This window comes from Balaenoptera acutorostrata, chromosome 6 (genome assembly GCF_949987535.1).
Source record: "Balaenoptera acutorostrata chromosome 6, mBalAcu1.1, whole genome shotgun sequence".
Classification (NCBI taxonomy): domain Eukaryota; kingdom Metazoa; phylum Chordata; class Mammalia; order Artiodactyla; family Balaenopteridae; genus Balaenoptera; species Balaenoptera acutorostrata.
The window spans coordinates 117028765-117043909 of NC_080069.1; the positions used below are offsets into that span (position 1 = coordinate 117028765).

Here is a 15145-nt window from a genome sequence, read left to right on the forward strand (position 1 = left end):
GTTTATTGAGTCCCGGTCCTAGCAGGTCCTGTGCCGGGCAGTGGAAGCCTAGCGCAGGCGGAGGCTGCTCCCATGCCCAGCGAGCGGGGAGCTGACTTCACCAGCTTTCTCTCAGCCTGAGTTCCTGTGGAATCCTGTCCTTCCTGTGTGTGGGGGAGGGCGGAAAGGGCAGGCATCAGGGACGGGTGCATTTAGCTTTTCCTGTGTAGATCAGACTTCTCACGTTCCTCCCTAGCTGGGATTGGGCTGGATTAGTCCACACCTGACGGTTAAACAGGACAAGTTTGGGTGTGGTCTTTGTTGGACACCTCAAGTGGGCTTTTCCTGAGGCCTCACAGATGTGTGTGAGCATCCCCACCTGGAACCTGACGGCAGGGCAGGGGCTGTCTTGCTCACCCCTCTGTCCCCAGCGCTCAACAGCACCGAGAAGAAAGGTGGGCGTGGGTGCTCACCGCTGACAGCTAACTGGGGCTCCCCCTTCATCCTCCAGCCATTTACCTGCTGGCCAGCCTCCTTCCCCCAAGGGATGGCCAGGGCCCCAAGCACCCGCCCGGTAGCAGATGTGGCACAAGCAGCTGCTTCCTTCTTTGCCTTGTGCCTCTTCCGTCCTGGGAAGGGGAGGCCAGACCTCCAGAAAGGACATTCATGAAGGAGAGAAAGATTTTGGTTGTGTTCAGCCCGTGGCCCCGGGGACCAAAGCAGAGAATGGGAGTCTGTCTCCGGCAGCTGGAGCAGAGCACAGAGCGGGCGTGGGAGGCCTCCCAGCTCGATACCAAGTCAGAAGCACAGGAGAGGCCATTCGATGCGGAAGCTGGTGACAGAAGGTCCGGCAGAAGCCTGCAGAATAACACCCAACTGAAAACGAGCAGCCAGGCCTCTTCCTGCAGAGCCGCCGTAGGGCTCCATGGATTCTCAGGCTGAAAGGCCAGCTTTGAAGGCGGCGCCGCATGGGGAGAAGCTTCGAGGACGCCAGGAGGGTAGCCGGTCAGCCTCGCGGCTCCCAGCCTACGCTACCTGTGTGGGTTCCCTGAGTGGTTCCAGCTTTACCTTTGACATTTCTACAAAGGGCTGTTTTTAAAAGGCAAGTGTTTTTAAATGTTTTGGAGCCAACCAATCCCTTTAAGAGTTTGGGAGAAGAAGCTCCAGACCCTCTATCTAGAAAGATGCACAGACACACAATTTTGCTTATAATCAGAAGGTAAATGGACTTCCAAACCCCAGATTATGAAACCCTGGCTCTGAGAGAGGCTTGACTGGAACGGTAGGTACAATAAAATATTTCTACTAGCCAACATGTGCTGGGCGTTTACTACATGCCCCATCCATGCATTTATACCCAAGATCTTCCTGACACACCTGCCAGGTAGCTAGTAGTCTCCCCAATCTACAGATGAGGAAACTGGAGCGTGGGGACGTTGGGTGACACTCCCTCCCGGTAGGGGCAGGTGCGGTATCTGAACCCAGTGGTCGTCCAGAGCCCACACTCAAAAGCCCTCATCCTTTTCCTCAACCGGAGCGGACTCCAGGGTAGGGGGCCCAGGCTGACTTCTCTCTGTGTCCCTACAACTAGTCTTAATCATTGCCGGTCAGCCAGGTTAAGAAAAATAAGAATTTATACTTCTTCTCTGTCAAGGTGTTATGCCTTTTTAAATCTTTGATTTGTTTTTCTTCTATGCTTACCTTTTGGTGTCCTTTGCCCATTTTACAACGATTTCGACTATTTTACAACTATTTTAGTGTTTCTTATGATGGAGAATCTTTCCTTTCCTTTTTTTAAAAGGCAAATCTAGCAGTTCTTTCCTTGAAGGCTTTTTAGGTATGACATGCTTTCTAGAATCATGGAGTAAGTGCAAAATAGTGTAGACGTGTTTAGTATTTTCTGCTGTTACTAAAAAAAATCTCCATACATCTCCTACATCCTGCACTTCACATGACACTGAGGACTTTCCATCAAGAATGTTTCCAGACAGTTATCTCTCAGATACCCTTGCAGAGCTCTAGAAGATCTCCGGCATTCAAACACGTTCCCTTTTCTTATTAAAGGCACTAGTGGCAAAGGTCAGAAAATTAAATGATGGATGAAAATTAGTCAGAAAAATACTTGGCGTTGAAAAGTTGGCAGCAGTAAAATGATAAAGCAGCAGAAAACGGCAGCAGTAAGATTATCATGTGGCTCTATTAAAACGGCTGAGGCAAAACTTCCTCCTCTGATGAGAAATCTACACCTGTTACGTATACACAATGTCATTGCTGGGGGTCAGCCGAGGTGTCAGACATTAACTCAGGAATCTGTGCAAGAAGCGTTTGTGTGCTGGGGACAGGACCCCAAACTCGGAGTCAGGAGCCCTTAGCTCAAAGCTCGGTGGCCGCATCTCTTCACAGTGTGACTTTGGGCAGGTCCTTACTGAGCCTCCATCTCTTCTGTAAACAGAGGGAAAGAACCCTACCTGTTCTGAGGGTCTCCCGAACACAGCACCCCTCACGAGGCCAACCAGGGCAGGTGCCAGAGAGGGTGCTTTTTTTCTTTCCTTCGATAGATGAAAGCTGGTAGTTTTGAAGTTGTCCACTCCCCGCCATCCCCTAGCCCCAAACAAGCGACTGTATTTGCTTTCGGATTTCCAAGACCAAGTATAAGATTATTTACCGATGGATGTTTTCCATAAAGGCATACTGTGAAAGTCAGAACTTCAGCAGAGAGGGCCACAAAGACTAATGGGAATGAAGAATGGAAACCTTTTTTTTTTTGTCAATGAAGCTGCATCTTCAGTGTGCGGTGGGCAGGGCTCTCCTTGGAGCAGTGCGGAGTACCCGGCGGGGTTTCACTTGGCGCTCCTTCTGAAAGGGCAGCCCTGCCCGGAGCACCAAGCCAACACTAACTCAGCGGCACCAAGGCTGTGAGTGCAGGGAGCGCCCCGACCTCATCTCTGTGAAGAATATATTTACACTGTCGGCGGAGCTGCAGCCAGAACGTTCCACATGAAGGAAAGCGCAGCTGCCATGGCCGAGCCGAGTCTGTGTGGCTCCCTAGAGGAGCAGCACAGGGTGTGGAAGGCACACAGGCCCTGCAGTCAGGAGGCCTCGGGGAGAAGGGACAGTGGCAGCGGGAACACAGAGTTCACAGGTCTTGGGCCCCCAGACCCCGATGTCTGGTGAGCATTGGAGGCGATCGGGTTTGGGGGCCTAAGTCCCCTCCCTGGTCCCTTCCTCCTCACTGGGGTTCCTGACAGAGGGGTCAGGCACACAGGGCTCCTCGCCTCCCGGGAAGCCAGGAGCCACTCACTGCTGGCTGCTCCGGGGCTCAATACCCCCAGTGTTGTAGGGCCTTCTGGTAAAGCCGAGTTGGAGCCCGCAGCCAGCCCAGACCTACGGGTAACTTCCTAGTTCCAGTGTCCTCCCTGTGGGTCTGAGGCAGACCACCTTCAGCCTGACTCGCCCACCCAGGCCCCAGTGGAGAAATGGGCTCACCAACTGCATCAATTTTCAATGCAGTCACCCCTCCACTAGGGAAGTGCGGCCCCATGGATATCTGACCCGGCCGATTGGCCGAGGCCAGGAGCTGAGAAGTGGGTAGACATGGGGCCTGTGTGGGCCAGAGCGATGCCTCTTCTCCCTGCTGCGCCTGAGCCGTGGCGAGAGGGGCAGAGTCCTTCCCGGCCGTCAGCTGGGCTAGACCACGCAGCCGGCCAGCAGCCTGACAGGCCTCTCTACCCGCTAAGCCCAAGTCTCCAGTCTTGCCTACCTGAGGCCACACGGAGGACCCTGTGGCCTGCAGGAGAAGTTCTGGGGTGTTTTAGTCCATATGTGGGCACTGCAGAGAGGCTTCTGTGATGTCACCAGGAAGCACTGCTCTTATGTGAGAACCGTGTGCTGTTTCCTATTATTCTCATGGATGGTCTGCCTCCAACAAGTCTTTTGGCCACTCCCTGAACCAGTTTTCTAACAGGAGAAATGACTAGTTGTGTTGAAATTGGATTTTCTGACCCAAATGAATAATCTGAGCACCAGGGCACATGTCCACTGCTTAGGTGTGAGTCCTGCTTAGGCGTGAGTCCCACCCTGGCCAGCATGAGGACCTGCCAGGCGTCCCGGGTGAGGCAGGAGAGCCGAAACCCAGTGTGGGGGGCGAGGAACAATCACGTGCGCTGCTCGAGTCTCATGTATCCAGACGGATGGGGAAATCATATTTTGGTTGTGCACATGTATATTCTATGTCACTCACCACTTTTCAGTGAACCAGAGCACAAAACAGTAACCTAACACAGGAACAGACGGTACATTCCCAAAGCCATCTCAGTCAAGTTCCTGCAGCGCCCCAGAGGTGACATTCTAAGTACCGTTTCTGGTCCTTCTGGGGAAAGAGTCCAGACGCTCGTGCCTGCTGTTCAGGCCCTTTAAGTCCTTGGACAACGAGCACACTGCCTGGGGCTGACAAGCTTTTCAGGAGTTTATGAAAAGTATTTGAGGCCTAAAAAAATTTGTTAGCTATAAAATATGAAAAGAAAACTGCAAAGTCAAAATTTTTAAGTATATAATTAAATTTCTACAAAGTGTAACATTTTGTCGAATTCATTAATTGCTAAATTTAGTCTTCATAAAAAACGTTATTACTTTTGAAAACAATTTGTAGGTTACATTCTTCTCACTTCACAAGAATTCCTGAACATGCCTGATGTTTGCCGAGAAACCAGAGCCAACCATAAATTAATTGTGCTGCACTTGGCCAAGTAATTTCAAACACAAACACAAAATTATTAAAAATCCTTTTAAAAATTTTACAGTAAAATTTATATTAGATGTGCGAGGTGGGTGTATTTCAACGCACTTGGTACATTCTGAGGCATCCCCAAATAAGAGCCCCTTGGGCCCATGAAGAGCTTGAAGGGATCCTGTTTCTGCCTGTTTGACCTCAGGATAAACAGATATTACAGTATTGCTTCCCAGAGAACACTTTCAAAAGCACTGTGCCCACTCCTAGGTTTCCACCAGTACCCTTGGGCAGGGGGAGAGACAGAGACTTTAAAGCGATTTTAAAAAGAAAAGAGGTCAGACTGGGAGGGGCTCTGGGGGGGCTCCCTGGGTGCAGAGGTGAGCAGTTCCCTAGGGCTCCCCGGACTGGTGGGGTGAAGCCCTGGGCTCCCCGGTCGCAGTGATGGGACTGAGTGGTGCTGTTCTGTGGGCACATCGTGGAGGAGATCATCAGACCCATGACTGTGCCCCGCAGATCGCGGATGGGGGGTCGTTCCTGTGGTTGGCCAACCCGTTCACCCTTCCCAAGAAAGGGAATCAGCTTATGGGCTCGTTCTGAGAGAACCTTTGTTGGCTTTCATTGATCACCTCTTACTTTTCTAAATGCTCACACATCCCTCTTCATAATCTTTTCTATAATTTCACTGGGGTTTGACCACATGCCAACTGGTATGCAATTTCTAGTATGTCATCCTTTTTCTCTTTCTGAACACAGGACATTTGCCCAGCACCAGGCCTGATCTTCATGATTTCTTGATGATAGTGGCAGTGGTTGTGAGAGCACATCTGCCTGCCCTCAGCCCTCCTCGTCCCCTCCTCCAGGAAGCCTGCCCCAACTCCAGAAGAGCTACTCGATCCTTCTCGGGGTTCCCACAGTGCCTTACATATCTATCTTCACTGGAATATAGTAAGAATGATGAATGCCTCGGATCTAGAGCCTTTCACATGCCAGGTGCTTTACACAATTTTATTTCAGCCTCACAAGCCCCTGCTCAGAGCACTCACACGACTGGGAAGCAGAGGACGTGGGGTTAGAACTCGGCTCTGCCTCCCACGCCCTGGTTCTTTCCACTGTACTGTGCTGTGGCTGTCACACGTATTGGGATTGTGGGGGTCTGTCTCCCCACCAGACCGTGGGCTTCTCTGGGGCAGAAGCCTTCTCGGGGCAGTGACCATGTGTTGACCCTCCCAGTCTAGTGCCGAGAGTCACCTGGCGCCTCCCGTGCCTTCCTCCATCTCCCGTCTTCTCACCACCATGAGCTGCGTTCCCTTTGTCATCTTCATTCTGTTCTTTCCAGTTTGAGAATCAATAATAATAAATCCATCTGGAAACAGGGATCCCCACAACAAAGGATAATTAGCAGCCAGACCAAACCTTGAGAAAGGAAACCTGTTATCTGGGGAAGCCTGGACAGTCTGTAGTAGAAAGACTGCACGTTATGCCCGGGGTAGGCCCAGATGATTGGATTTTCTGTTCTTTTCGATGGCACTCTAACACACCACCTAAGATATCTTAATTTCAACATTTGGAAAATTTTAAAAAACTGTTATATTTGTCACTTAAGCTTAAAACTTTCCTAGTGAAATTTCTCTCTGCATGTATAGTAATTTTAACTTAAATTATTCAAAAAATCCATTAAGGGAAAATCACTTATTCATTTGAAGAAATGACATAAAAGCACTCCAGGCCCTGCAGCTCCACTGGCTCACCCCGAGATGCAGGGCCAGGATCCAACATGCTCTTCGTCCAGAGTCATCTCAGGGGCAGCTGAAGTGCTGCAGAGGTGGAAGGGGCTGTCTCAGTGTTCCTGGGGCAGTCTCTTTGGCCTCCCTCCCTCCTTGCTGCTGACTGAGATCACTGAGAAGTGGGCTGTGTTACTTTTACAATAGTACATGACGCACTGTGCTCGACAAACCTGGCCAACCTTGTCTTAGACACTGTAGTATGATGCTCACTTCATGCTGCTTTCTTTATCATTTTTTCTGGGGGAGTATCTCAGGGTTATGATACAGTTCACAGCATCAGTTCACCACAGCAGTCCATTCGTGTGACTAGTGAGCTGGCCACAGAGGCCTGAGCTCCAGGATTTTCTAGATTACGTTCATTTTGCCCAATGCCAAACTGTTGGGATTTCCAGGCCACAGGATGCCAGCTCACCACTTGTAACAATAACAAGCTGGTGGTTTATCTCCCGGGGCTGTAAATAGCCTGAGCATTTAGCCGAATGTCCTCCCTGCAAAGTGCCTGAGTAATAGAGGGAGAGCTTGCCATCACACTCCGCTCCAAAGTACCCCGGGAGGAGAGAAGAGAAAGCAAAGCTAGGAGGAAGATGACCCAACTTGAGCTCAAGTGGCTTTTGTTTATGAAGAAGCTAGCAAAAAATGCTCGTTGAAATATCACTTATGTAGTTTGTAATGAATTTGGGAGTCTTATTTTGTTCAACAATAACATTCTAGAAACATGACAGCATAGCACAGTGAAAACAGCACAGGCTCTGGAGGCAAGAGAGCCAGATTTGGTTTTCCCCGCAGGCCCTGTGACCGTAAAGGCTGAGTGCTTGGTGGCTGTAGTCACCCTCACTGTCCTCACAATGCCCTTCTCCAGCCCTCCGCCGGGCCTCAGGCGCATGTGGGACCAGCAGCGCTCACCTGGACAGACCATCGCTTGACCTCCAGAAGGAATGGAAGCCATGCATGATCTATCTCGTTCTCTATTTTAGACCACAGTCTAATGTACATATTCCCTACCTCATAATGGGAAATAAAATATAAGGGGAGAAATCCATCTAGGAAAACAATCTGCTTCAAGGTGCCAGTGCCTCCTTGGCCGTGGACCATTTGCTGTGAGGGATGGGTGGTTTCTGTGTGTTATCTGTGAAGCAGCGTGATTGACACCTAACGTGGCCCCAAGAGCAGATCATAGCTACTGATTTTTATATATTTAGGGTTAACATATTTAAAGAAATCAGGACTTCAGACTTAGCTATACATTAAAATGCTGAGTAGAAGTAATTCCAGACAATTTGTCCAGATTTGATACAAATGAAATATCAGATTTATCGGGAGCTTCAGTTGGGTCCATTTACTGGAAGGCAGGTGCATGTTACGTTTTCTGTGGCAGAGCTCTGTTGTTTTAGAAACTCCGTAGTATGAGGCTAACTTAATTCTATTTTCTTTATCTTATTTTCACAGTACTGATGTCTTTGTTATCAGAACCGTAAGAGTTCTAATAACAAACCTAACAAATCTACCAGATCTCTTACAAGGAGCTGCCTGGAACCTGGTACATGAAATAGTGATGGAGAGTCGGGTCCCAGGCAGCTGGCACCTGGGGTCAAGTCAAGCATTTATAGAGTGATTTTCACACCAGTTGCCCCCTAGCCTTTCCATGGGAATGTGTAGTATCCCAGAGTGGCTAAGACACCCTTGGGTTTGAGCCTTGGCTGAGCCACTTACTTGCTGTGTAATCTTGGCTAAATTACTTAACCTCTCTGAACCTTAATATCCTGGAAGTTACAAGTCCAGGGACCAGTGTTGGCTCTGTCACGGACAGACTCTGGGACAAGAAGGCTATGCCAGGGGATCTGAGAGGCCTCTAACAAGCTGTAATATTTTATGATTTTATGGTCCCCTCTTTATCCACTGAGAAAACAAACTGAGCTGATTATGTTTTTCTCAGGAGAGAAAACAGCTAGAAATGTCTACTCCTTTTGGTTTTTTTTTTTTTTTTTTTTTTTATAGTTTTTTTAATACTTTATTTATTTATTTTATTTATTTATTTATGACTGTGTTGGGTCTCTTAGTTTTCGTGTGAGGGCTTTCTCCAGTTGCGGCAAGCGGGGGCCACTCTTCATCGCGGTGCGGGGGCCGCTCTTCATCGCGGTGCGCGGGCCTTTCACTATCGCGGCCCCTCCCGTTGCGGGGCACAGGCTCCAGACGCGCAGGCTCAGCAGTTGTGGCGCACGGGCCCAGTTGCTCCGCGGCATGTGGGATCTTCCCAGACCAGGGCTCGAACCCGTGTCCCCTGCATTGGCAGGCAGACTCTCAGCCACTGCGCCACCAGGGAAGCCCCTCCTTTTGGTTTTTAAAGATTCATTTCAGACAAGGCCTCACTGTGGCAGCTGGTGGTCACACTGCCTTTCCTTCTCTGGTCAGTCCCTAGGATGGTGCCGTGGCAGGAGGGCTGGCATGTGCATGGCGGTGCCTGGGCTGCGCTGAGGAGTAGTGTCCTGGGCCTCCCAGAGCCACCTTGAGAGCAGGCTCTAGCCGAGGCTCCCTGCTGTCCTCTCCTTGGCCTCTTAGAAAGTGACCCCTGCAGCCTTCCTCTTTAGCAGACCTGATTGACGTGCACGCACAGGGCACACACGTGGAGGAGGAGGTCGGGGACATGAAAGCGTGAGGAAGAGTGGAGAGGAGGAGGGAGGGCGGCGGCCACGGGACCCGCCCAGGGGAGAGGGCCACAGGCAGGGCCGTTTGGCCCAGGTCTTATCACAGGCATCACCCTAATGGAAATGCCCTTAGGTTTGGCCAGACCTGAGAGAGACGGGACAAAACCCAAGCGAGACGCCAGGGAAGCCAGGAGCTGCCTGGGCCTCCGTCACTCAGGCTTTCAGAGGCCTGGGGCCAGCCTGTTACTGTCTGGCTGGGAACAAGCTGGTGAGCGCAGCTTCAGATAAGTGGCCATGGCTCCCTCAGTCCCCTGGGGAAGGGCGTGCTGCGGGCTGAGCGGCCCGGACAATGAGGAAAAGAGTAAGTGGCTCTGAGGTTGTGGAATGAAAGATTTAGGAGCTGCCAAGGCTTGAGTGCAGAGGTGTTTAATTGCAGAAGTGTCTCTGGCTGAGTGATGTCCCCAGAACAAAGAATCTGTTGGGCCAGAGCACAGAGGAAGGTTTTGTCTTCCAAGACCAGAACCTGCCCCCTAAGTTCTCAGAACAGGCCTGATAAGAGCTCTCTACCGATTGGCTGAGAGAGACCATCTGCCTTTTCCTCCTGGCCTGGTCCAGCACCAGGAAAGGGCAGGGCCTCCCAGCCTCTCTCCAGGCTCTGCCCGCCCCTTCAGCTTCTGCGGCCAGGTGCTCAGTCTCGGCAGGGAATGCCTCATGTGGGAGTGCAGTGGTCAGATGAGTCACAAGGAGTCAGTTACTGACAATTAGTACCAACGTTTGGGAAGGCTTTGCTTAAAAAAAAAAAAAAGGTAAATCATAGTGCATTCAGATTACCTCTGTAATAAAATCACTGCCATTCTCTCCATGCAGGTGTGCTTCCTTAAGTGGGAGAGAAGGGGGTTGGTTGCACGCAGGAGCCTTGGAATGCACACAGTCCAGGCTGAATTATGCACGTGAAGAAGCAGGAGAGCCAAACTACTTGAGGTGCCAGGATTAGGGCCACGCCCCTGGGTCTTTGCATGGACTCATCTCCACTGGGGACCCACTAGTAACTCAATTGCCCAACTCCCAAGTCCACCTGGTAAACTCTTACAGATCCTTCACTCTTACGTCCCCACCTCCGTCCAACTTGTCCCTTCTACTGCAGGCAGACTCAGTCATGCCACCTTAGTAGCTGTAGTGCCTGTAGGCGGGCACTTAGCACCCCGTGGTGTTACCACAGTGACTGCACAGCCCATGATTTTCACTGCATTCCTGATTTCAGGTACTTTGTTATGTTGGTCCCGTAAATTCTCACACCATTCTGGAAATTTTGGCTTTGACAGGTGCTCTCTCTCAGAGAAATCCTTTGTCAGACCTGATGTGCTGATTTTAGGGTCTAGAACTGGTGGGCACTGGATAGGTCCCAATGCATTCATGTATCTGCCGTCTCCCCCAGACTAAGTTCCTGGAGGTTAGGACTGTCGTTTTCACAAGCCCCCAAGTCTAGCACTGTGATTGGCAAAGAGTAGGGGCTCAGCTATTGTTGGCTGCCCCACATGATATATATCACATGCCTGATTGCATTGAGTTTCCACGGCAACCCTGTGATGGTATGACTCTTCTCCCCATTTTATAGAGGAGAAAATTAAGGCTCAGAAGAGCTAAATAACTTTCTTATGAGTGAACAGCTAATAAGAGGTAGAGCCTGGGTGCAAACTTAGGTCTTTATTCCTACACTATGTATCCACCAGCTTAGTTCAAGCTCAGGAATGTCCTGGAATTGTTGAGTCAGAAACCAGAGATGCTTAAGCGAGAGGAGATCTGTTGCCTAACTATTGAGGTCAGCTTGCCTCATGTCAGAATTATATCATTCAGCTGAGCCTTCATTTGGTGCCATGGGCACTTTTTACCCTCTGGGTGTTCTATCAGGATGTATTAGCACACTCTGCCCTCTCTTTTGGAACTCCCAGTTTAAAATAGACACGTGTACAGATGAACCAGTCATCAGCTGTAGAATGCCAGAGCTAAAAATGGTCTGTTTTTTAAATTTCAATCTCTTGTTTCAAGATGAAGAGACCAAGACCAAAGGAAACTCATAGCTACCACGTATTGAAGCTTACCATGGGCCCAGAACTGTGCTAACCACATGTTGTGCAGTATTTCATTGAATCCTCAGGTAGGCACTATTTTAATCCATCCTCTATTGATAGGTGGGGAAACTGAGGCTCTGAGGGGCAAAGTGACTTGCCTAATGTCCCAGAGCTAATCAGTGGGGGAATCAGAATTTGAACCCAGGTCAGTCTGCTCCAGAGCACAAGTCCTCAACCTGCACACCCAGTAGAGGGCTTGGCTGCGAGGAAAGATGCTCTGCCCTGCACCTGGCTACCCCCACAGACCTGCAGACAGCGCCACCCTTGTCTTTTGCGTGGGCCACCCTCGTGCACTCAGGTTCAGCCTTCTCTGGAATTAGCAAGAAACTGCTCTTCCCAGTACTGGTGGTTATTTTCAGAAGTGTGAAATAAATGTAAAACAGGATACTTTGAGTAAAAATATCTCCCTGCTTATATAACGAAGTGGTACAAATATCACTGACTTGAAGCAGATACGTGGTTACTTTTTTGCAAAGGCGAACATAGTCCTCATTACGACAGCCCATTTGTAAGGCACACAAGGTCCTGGATGAATGAGAGACTGAGCTTCAGGAGGCTGGGCTCGTGCTCCCCCTAGAGTGAGGATTCCCAGAGTCCTCGAGCACAGAGGAGTCAGCCCCAGCTTTAAAGTGAAAAGGCCTGAATTCAGACCCAGCCTGAGGATCCTAAGCCTGTGAGCAGGTCACTCATCCTCTCAGTTAACCTTCCATAAGGAGCTGCGGGGGTTCATGATGTAATATACATGAAAGCGCCCGGCGCCAGTATCTGGGTCAAGCTTCAAAACCTACCAGCAGCCCCATTCCTCCCCCATGATGATATTTTGAGAATTACCATATTTATTTAAGATGAAACATGTATTTAAGAGTGTATAGAATCATCACTGAAAATTCTAGACGCAGCAGACGCTAGGAAATGTGTGGGCTTTAGAAAGTACTCCTTCCTCCCCCGCAGCCCCTCCCTACAATGTGTTCATCATACTTCTGCTGTGATAACACTTTCTTTTCCTCTGGTCTGTTGTTTCTGCCGTGAGCATTTACCAAGTGCCAGTTCTGTGCCAGGCACAGTGCGAGAGCTTGCAGGAGAGACATCCTACCTGCCAGCACAGAGCACCTCTCGCAGAGCCCAGAAGACTCAGGCCTGGGTTTTTTTCCTATCAGAAGCCAGAAAACACTTGTTGTCTTCTGAGATTCCCCTGTTTCCTGGTTCTACCTTGGAGCATCCATCTGAGGAATGTGGTCCCCCTGTCACCCCACCGGCTCCTGCGGCTTGGCCCAAGGGACCGCTGGGGGATTGCGCAAGCCTTTGGCCCGGCTTCAACTTGCCGCGGCCCTTCCCCCGCTTGTGGTCACAGCCAAGGGAAGCCTGGCGCCCGGCTCTGAGGCCCAGATGTTGCAGGTTCCCGGAAGGACTTACCCGACGGCTTGTCTGTGGAGGATGGGAGGCTGGTGAGGGTGGGCATGGTGGGCAGAGGGGGCGGCAGCACCTTCAGGTTCTGGTCGCTCTGGATCTCGTTGGTGGAGATCTGGTTGATGATGCGGTTGTAGGGGGGTGGCTGGTAGAGGCGGGGCGGGGCGGCGGCGGGGGGCGGCTGGGGCGCGGGCCGGGCGGCGGGCACCCGCTGGCAGTGCTCCTCCAGCTGCGCGATGATCTCTGACTGGTTGTGGGCCAGCGTGGCCAGGTGCTGGTACTTGTGCTCCAGGTCCTTGTACTTGCTGGCCAGCTGCAGCATGTCAGCCGTCTGGTTGAGGATCCTGTTCTCCAGCTGGGAGAGCTCGAGCGCATTGTCCCGCTTGCGGATGATCTCGTGCAGGAGCTGCATGTAGAGCTGCGTGACCCGCGAGTTCATGTTGCGGCTTTCCTTGCGCAGCAGCTTCACCTCGCTCACAATGCCGCCGTCCACCTCCACCAGCTGCTGCAGCGTCTCGATCTGCCGCTTCTGCTTGAGCAGCTCGTTGTTGAGCAGCTCCAGCTCCTGCTTGTGCACCCGGTTCTCCAGGAGCACCTCGGGCTCCTTGGAGTTGACGCAGATGGCGCCCGTGACCCGCTGCTGGGGGACGATGAAGGTGTAGGTGCACTTGTCTGAGGACTCGCCGGCCCGCTTGTACCTGTTCAGGTAGATGAACTCGCTGGGCGAGCCCTCCTCTGTGCCCTCAAAGCCCTCCTTCTGGCCCACAGCCGCTCCCAGGGCGGCCAGCAGTCCCAGCCACCAGCACGTCACGCACAGCGGCCTCATGGTCCTTGCAAAGTGGGGGTTCTTCTTTGAGAGCAGAGACTATGAAACCCTGAAAGTAAACAGAAGGGGAGACTCAGTAAGGGTGCTGTCACTGCCAGCGGCCTGTGCCATAAATGAGCTCAGCCTTCTTATCAGGCAGATGTTTCCAAAAACGCAGCTTCAGGAGGCAGCCCTCCTGGGAGCCACAGAAGGAGACAGGCAGGCCCGGCAGAGGTAGGAAGGAAACAGGATGGGACCGGGCATCTGAAGGCAGCAGGCCGAGGCCCCGCCACTCCTGGAGCCTGAGAACCACACGAGGGCAGCTTGAAGCTGGGAGGGGAGGCAGAGGAAGGGTTGTCCCATCTCCCTCCTCCTCTGCCTCACACTCCTCAGACCATTTAGTCTCCCCCTGGACGTGCCTTTTGTAACACCCATCACAGTTGAGGTGAATCTGAATTCTGTGTGATCTCTTCATGGATCTACGCTCCATAAAGGCCGGCGCTGTGTCTGTTTCCATCCTGTATCCCCAGGATGCTGCATTAAGCAAGCTTTCTGCAATATTTGTTAAATGAATGATTTGCTAGACATAGTATGGATGTGTTCAGTTTGTAATGGACAGTGTCAATGGAATGATGTGTCTAGTCACGTGGCTTTGGTCTGTGTGTTAGCCAAGCTACAGAGCCCAAACAGGAGCAAACAACTCTTCTAAATCCAGATATTTCCAGCAGCCAGTAACTGCACGGCCCCCATCCCTGCAACACGATTAAGCCAGGTGGGAGCAGAAAACAGACATGTGTCTCCGGATTTGTTTCAGTTCTATTCTTAGACCACTGTTCCTTCCCCAGATATCCATTGAACATCTGTGGTATGCCAGACGGTGTGCCGGCTGCTGGAGATGCAGCTGCAGACAGGACAGAGCCAGCCCCTGCCCTCACGGGGCTTGCCCATCATTACACAGCCCCTAAGTGCCGTGAGGCAGAAGTAGTGTACGCAGTGGAAGGGTAGAACAGGGAACTGACCTAACCAGAGGGGTCAGGAAAGCTCCTCTGAGAAAGTGACCTTTATGCTGACCCTGGAGTGTTGAGTAGGAGTGAGCCAGGCCAAGAGGGAGGGGACAGGCGTGCATAGATCGCTCCTCTCGCCTGCTCAGGGACGTGGCTCCAGCAGCTCTCCCCCAGCTCTCCGGCATGATCACATTTTTTCTACGGTCATGCTGTTATTTCTTTCAACTTAAAGAAAATCCTCTCTTGACCTCACATCCCTTCTCCAGCTACTGTTCCATTTCTGTGCTCCCCTTTTTAGCAAAACCCTCTGAAGAGTTGCCCACACCCACTGTTTCCAGAAAGTCCCTCTCCTCCTATTCTCTCTTGAGCCCGTTCCCATCAGGCCTGGCCCCGTCCCCTCCGTTCCAAGTGTCCTAGACAGGATCGCCAGGGGCCTCACTTGCCAGACCAAATGGCCAGTTCCTGGTCCTCACTTATACTTTGCCTCTCAGCACCGAGGGACATGGCAGATCACTCCCTCCTTGGACTTCCTTCCCCAAACACCACCCTTTCTTCCTGTCTCACTGGCTACTCCTCAGTCTCCTTTGCTGGTTCATCCCCAGCCCTGTCCTGGGCGGGGCGGGGGTGGTCAGAGCTCAGTCCTCAGACGTCTTCTGTACCTTGGTG

The 15145-nt window shown here is 51.4% G+C and overlaps 2 protein-coding genes across 9 annotated transcripts in view; one reads left to right on the forward strand and one right to left on the reverse strand.

Annotated features, from left to right (window-relative positions):
- The window catches only part of RALGPS1 (Ral GEF with PH domain and SH3 binding motif 1), a 292098-nt gene that overhangs the window by 165105 nt on the left and 111848 nt on the right, over window positions 1-15145 (forward strand). The gene's annotated exons all lie outside the window — the stretch shown is intronic.
- ANGPTL2 (angiopoietin like 2) overlaps window positions 1-15145 on the reverse strand; it is a 34394-nt gene that overhangs the window by 7463 nt on the left and 11786 nt on the right. The window contains exon 2 of the mRNA XM_057548194.1: window positions 12677-13545. Coding sequence (XP_057404177.1) covers window positions 12677-13496 — 820 coding nt within the window. The 5' untranslated portion in view covers window positions 13497-13545. The remainder of the gene's footprint in view (window positions 1-12676; window positions 13546-15145) is intronic.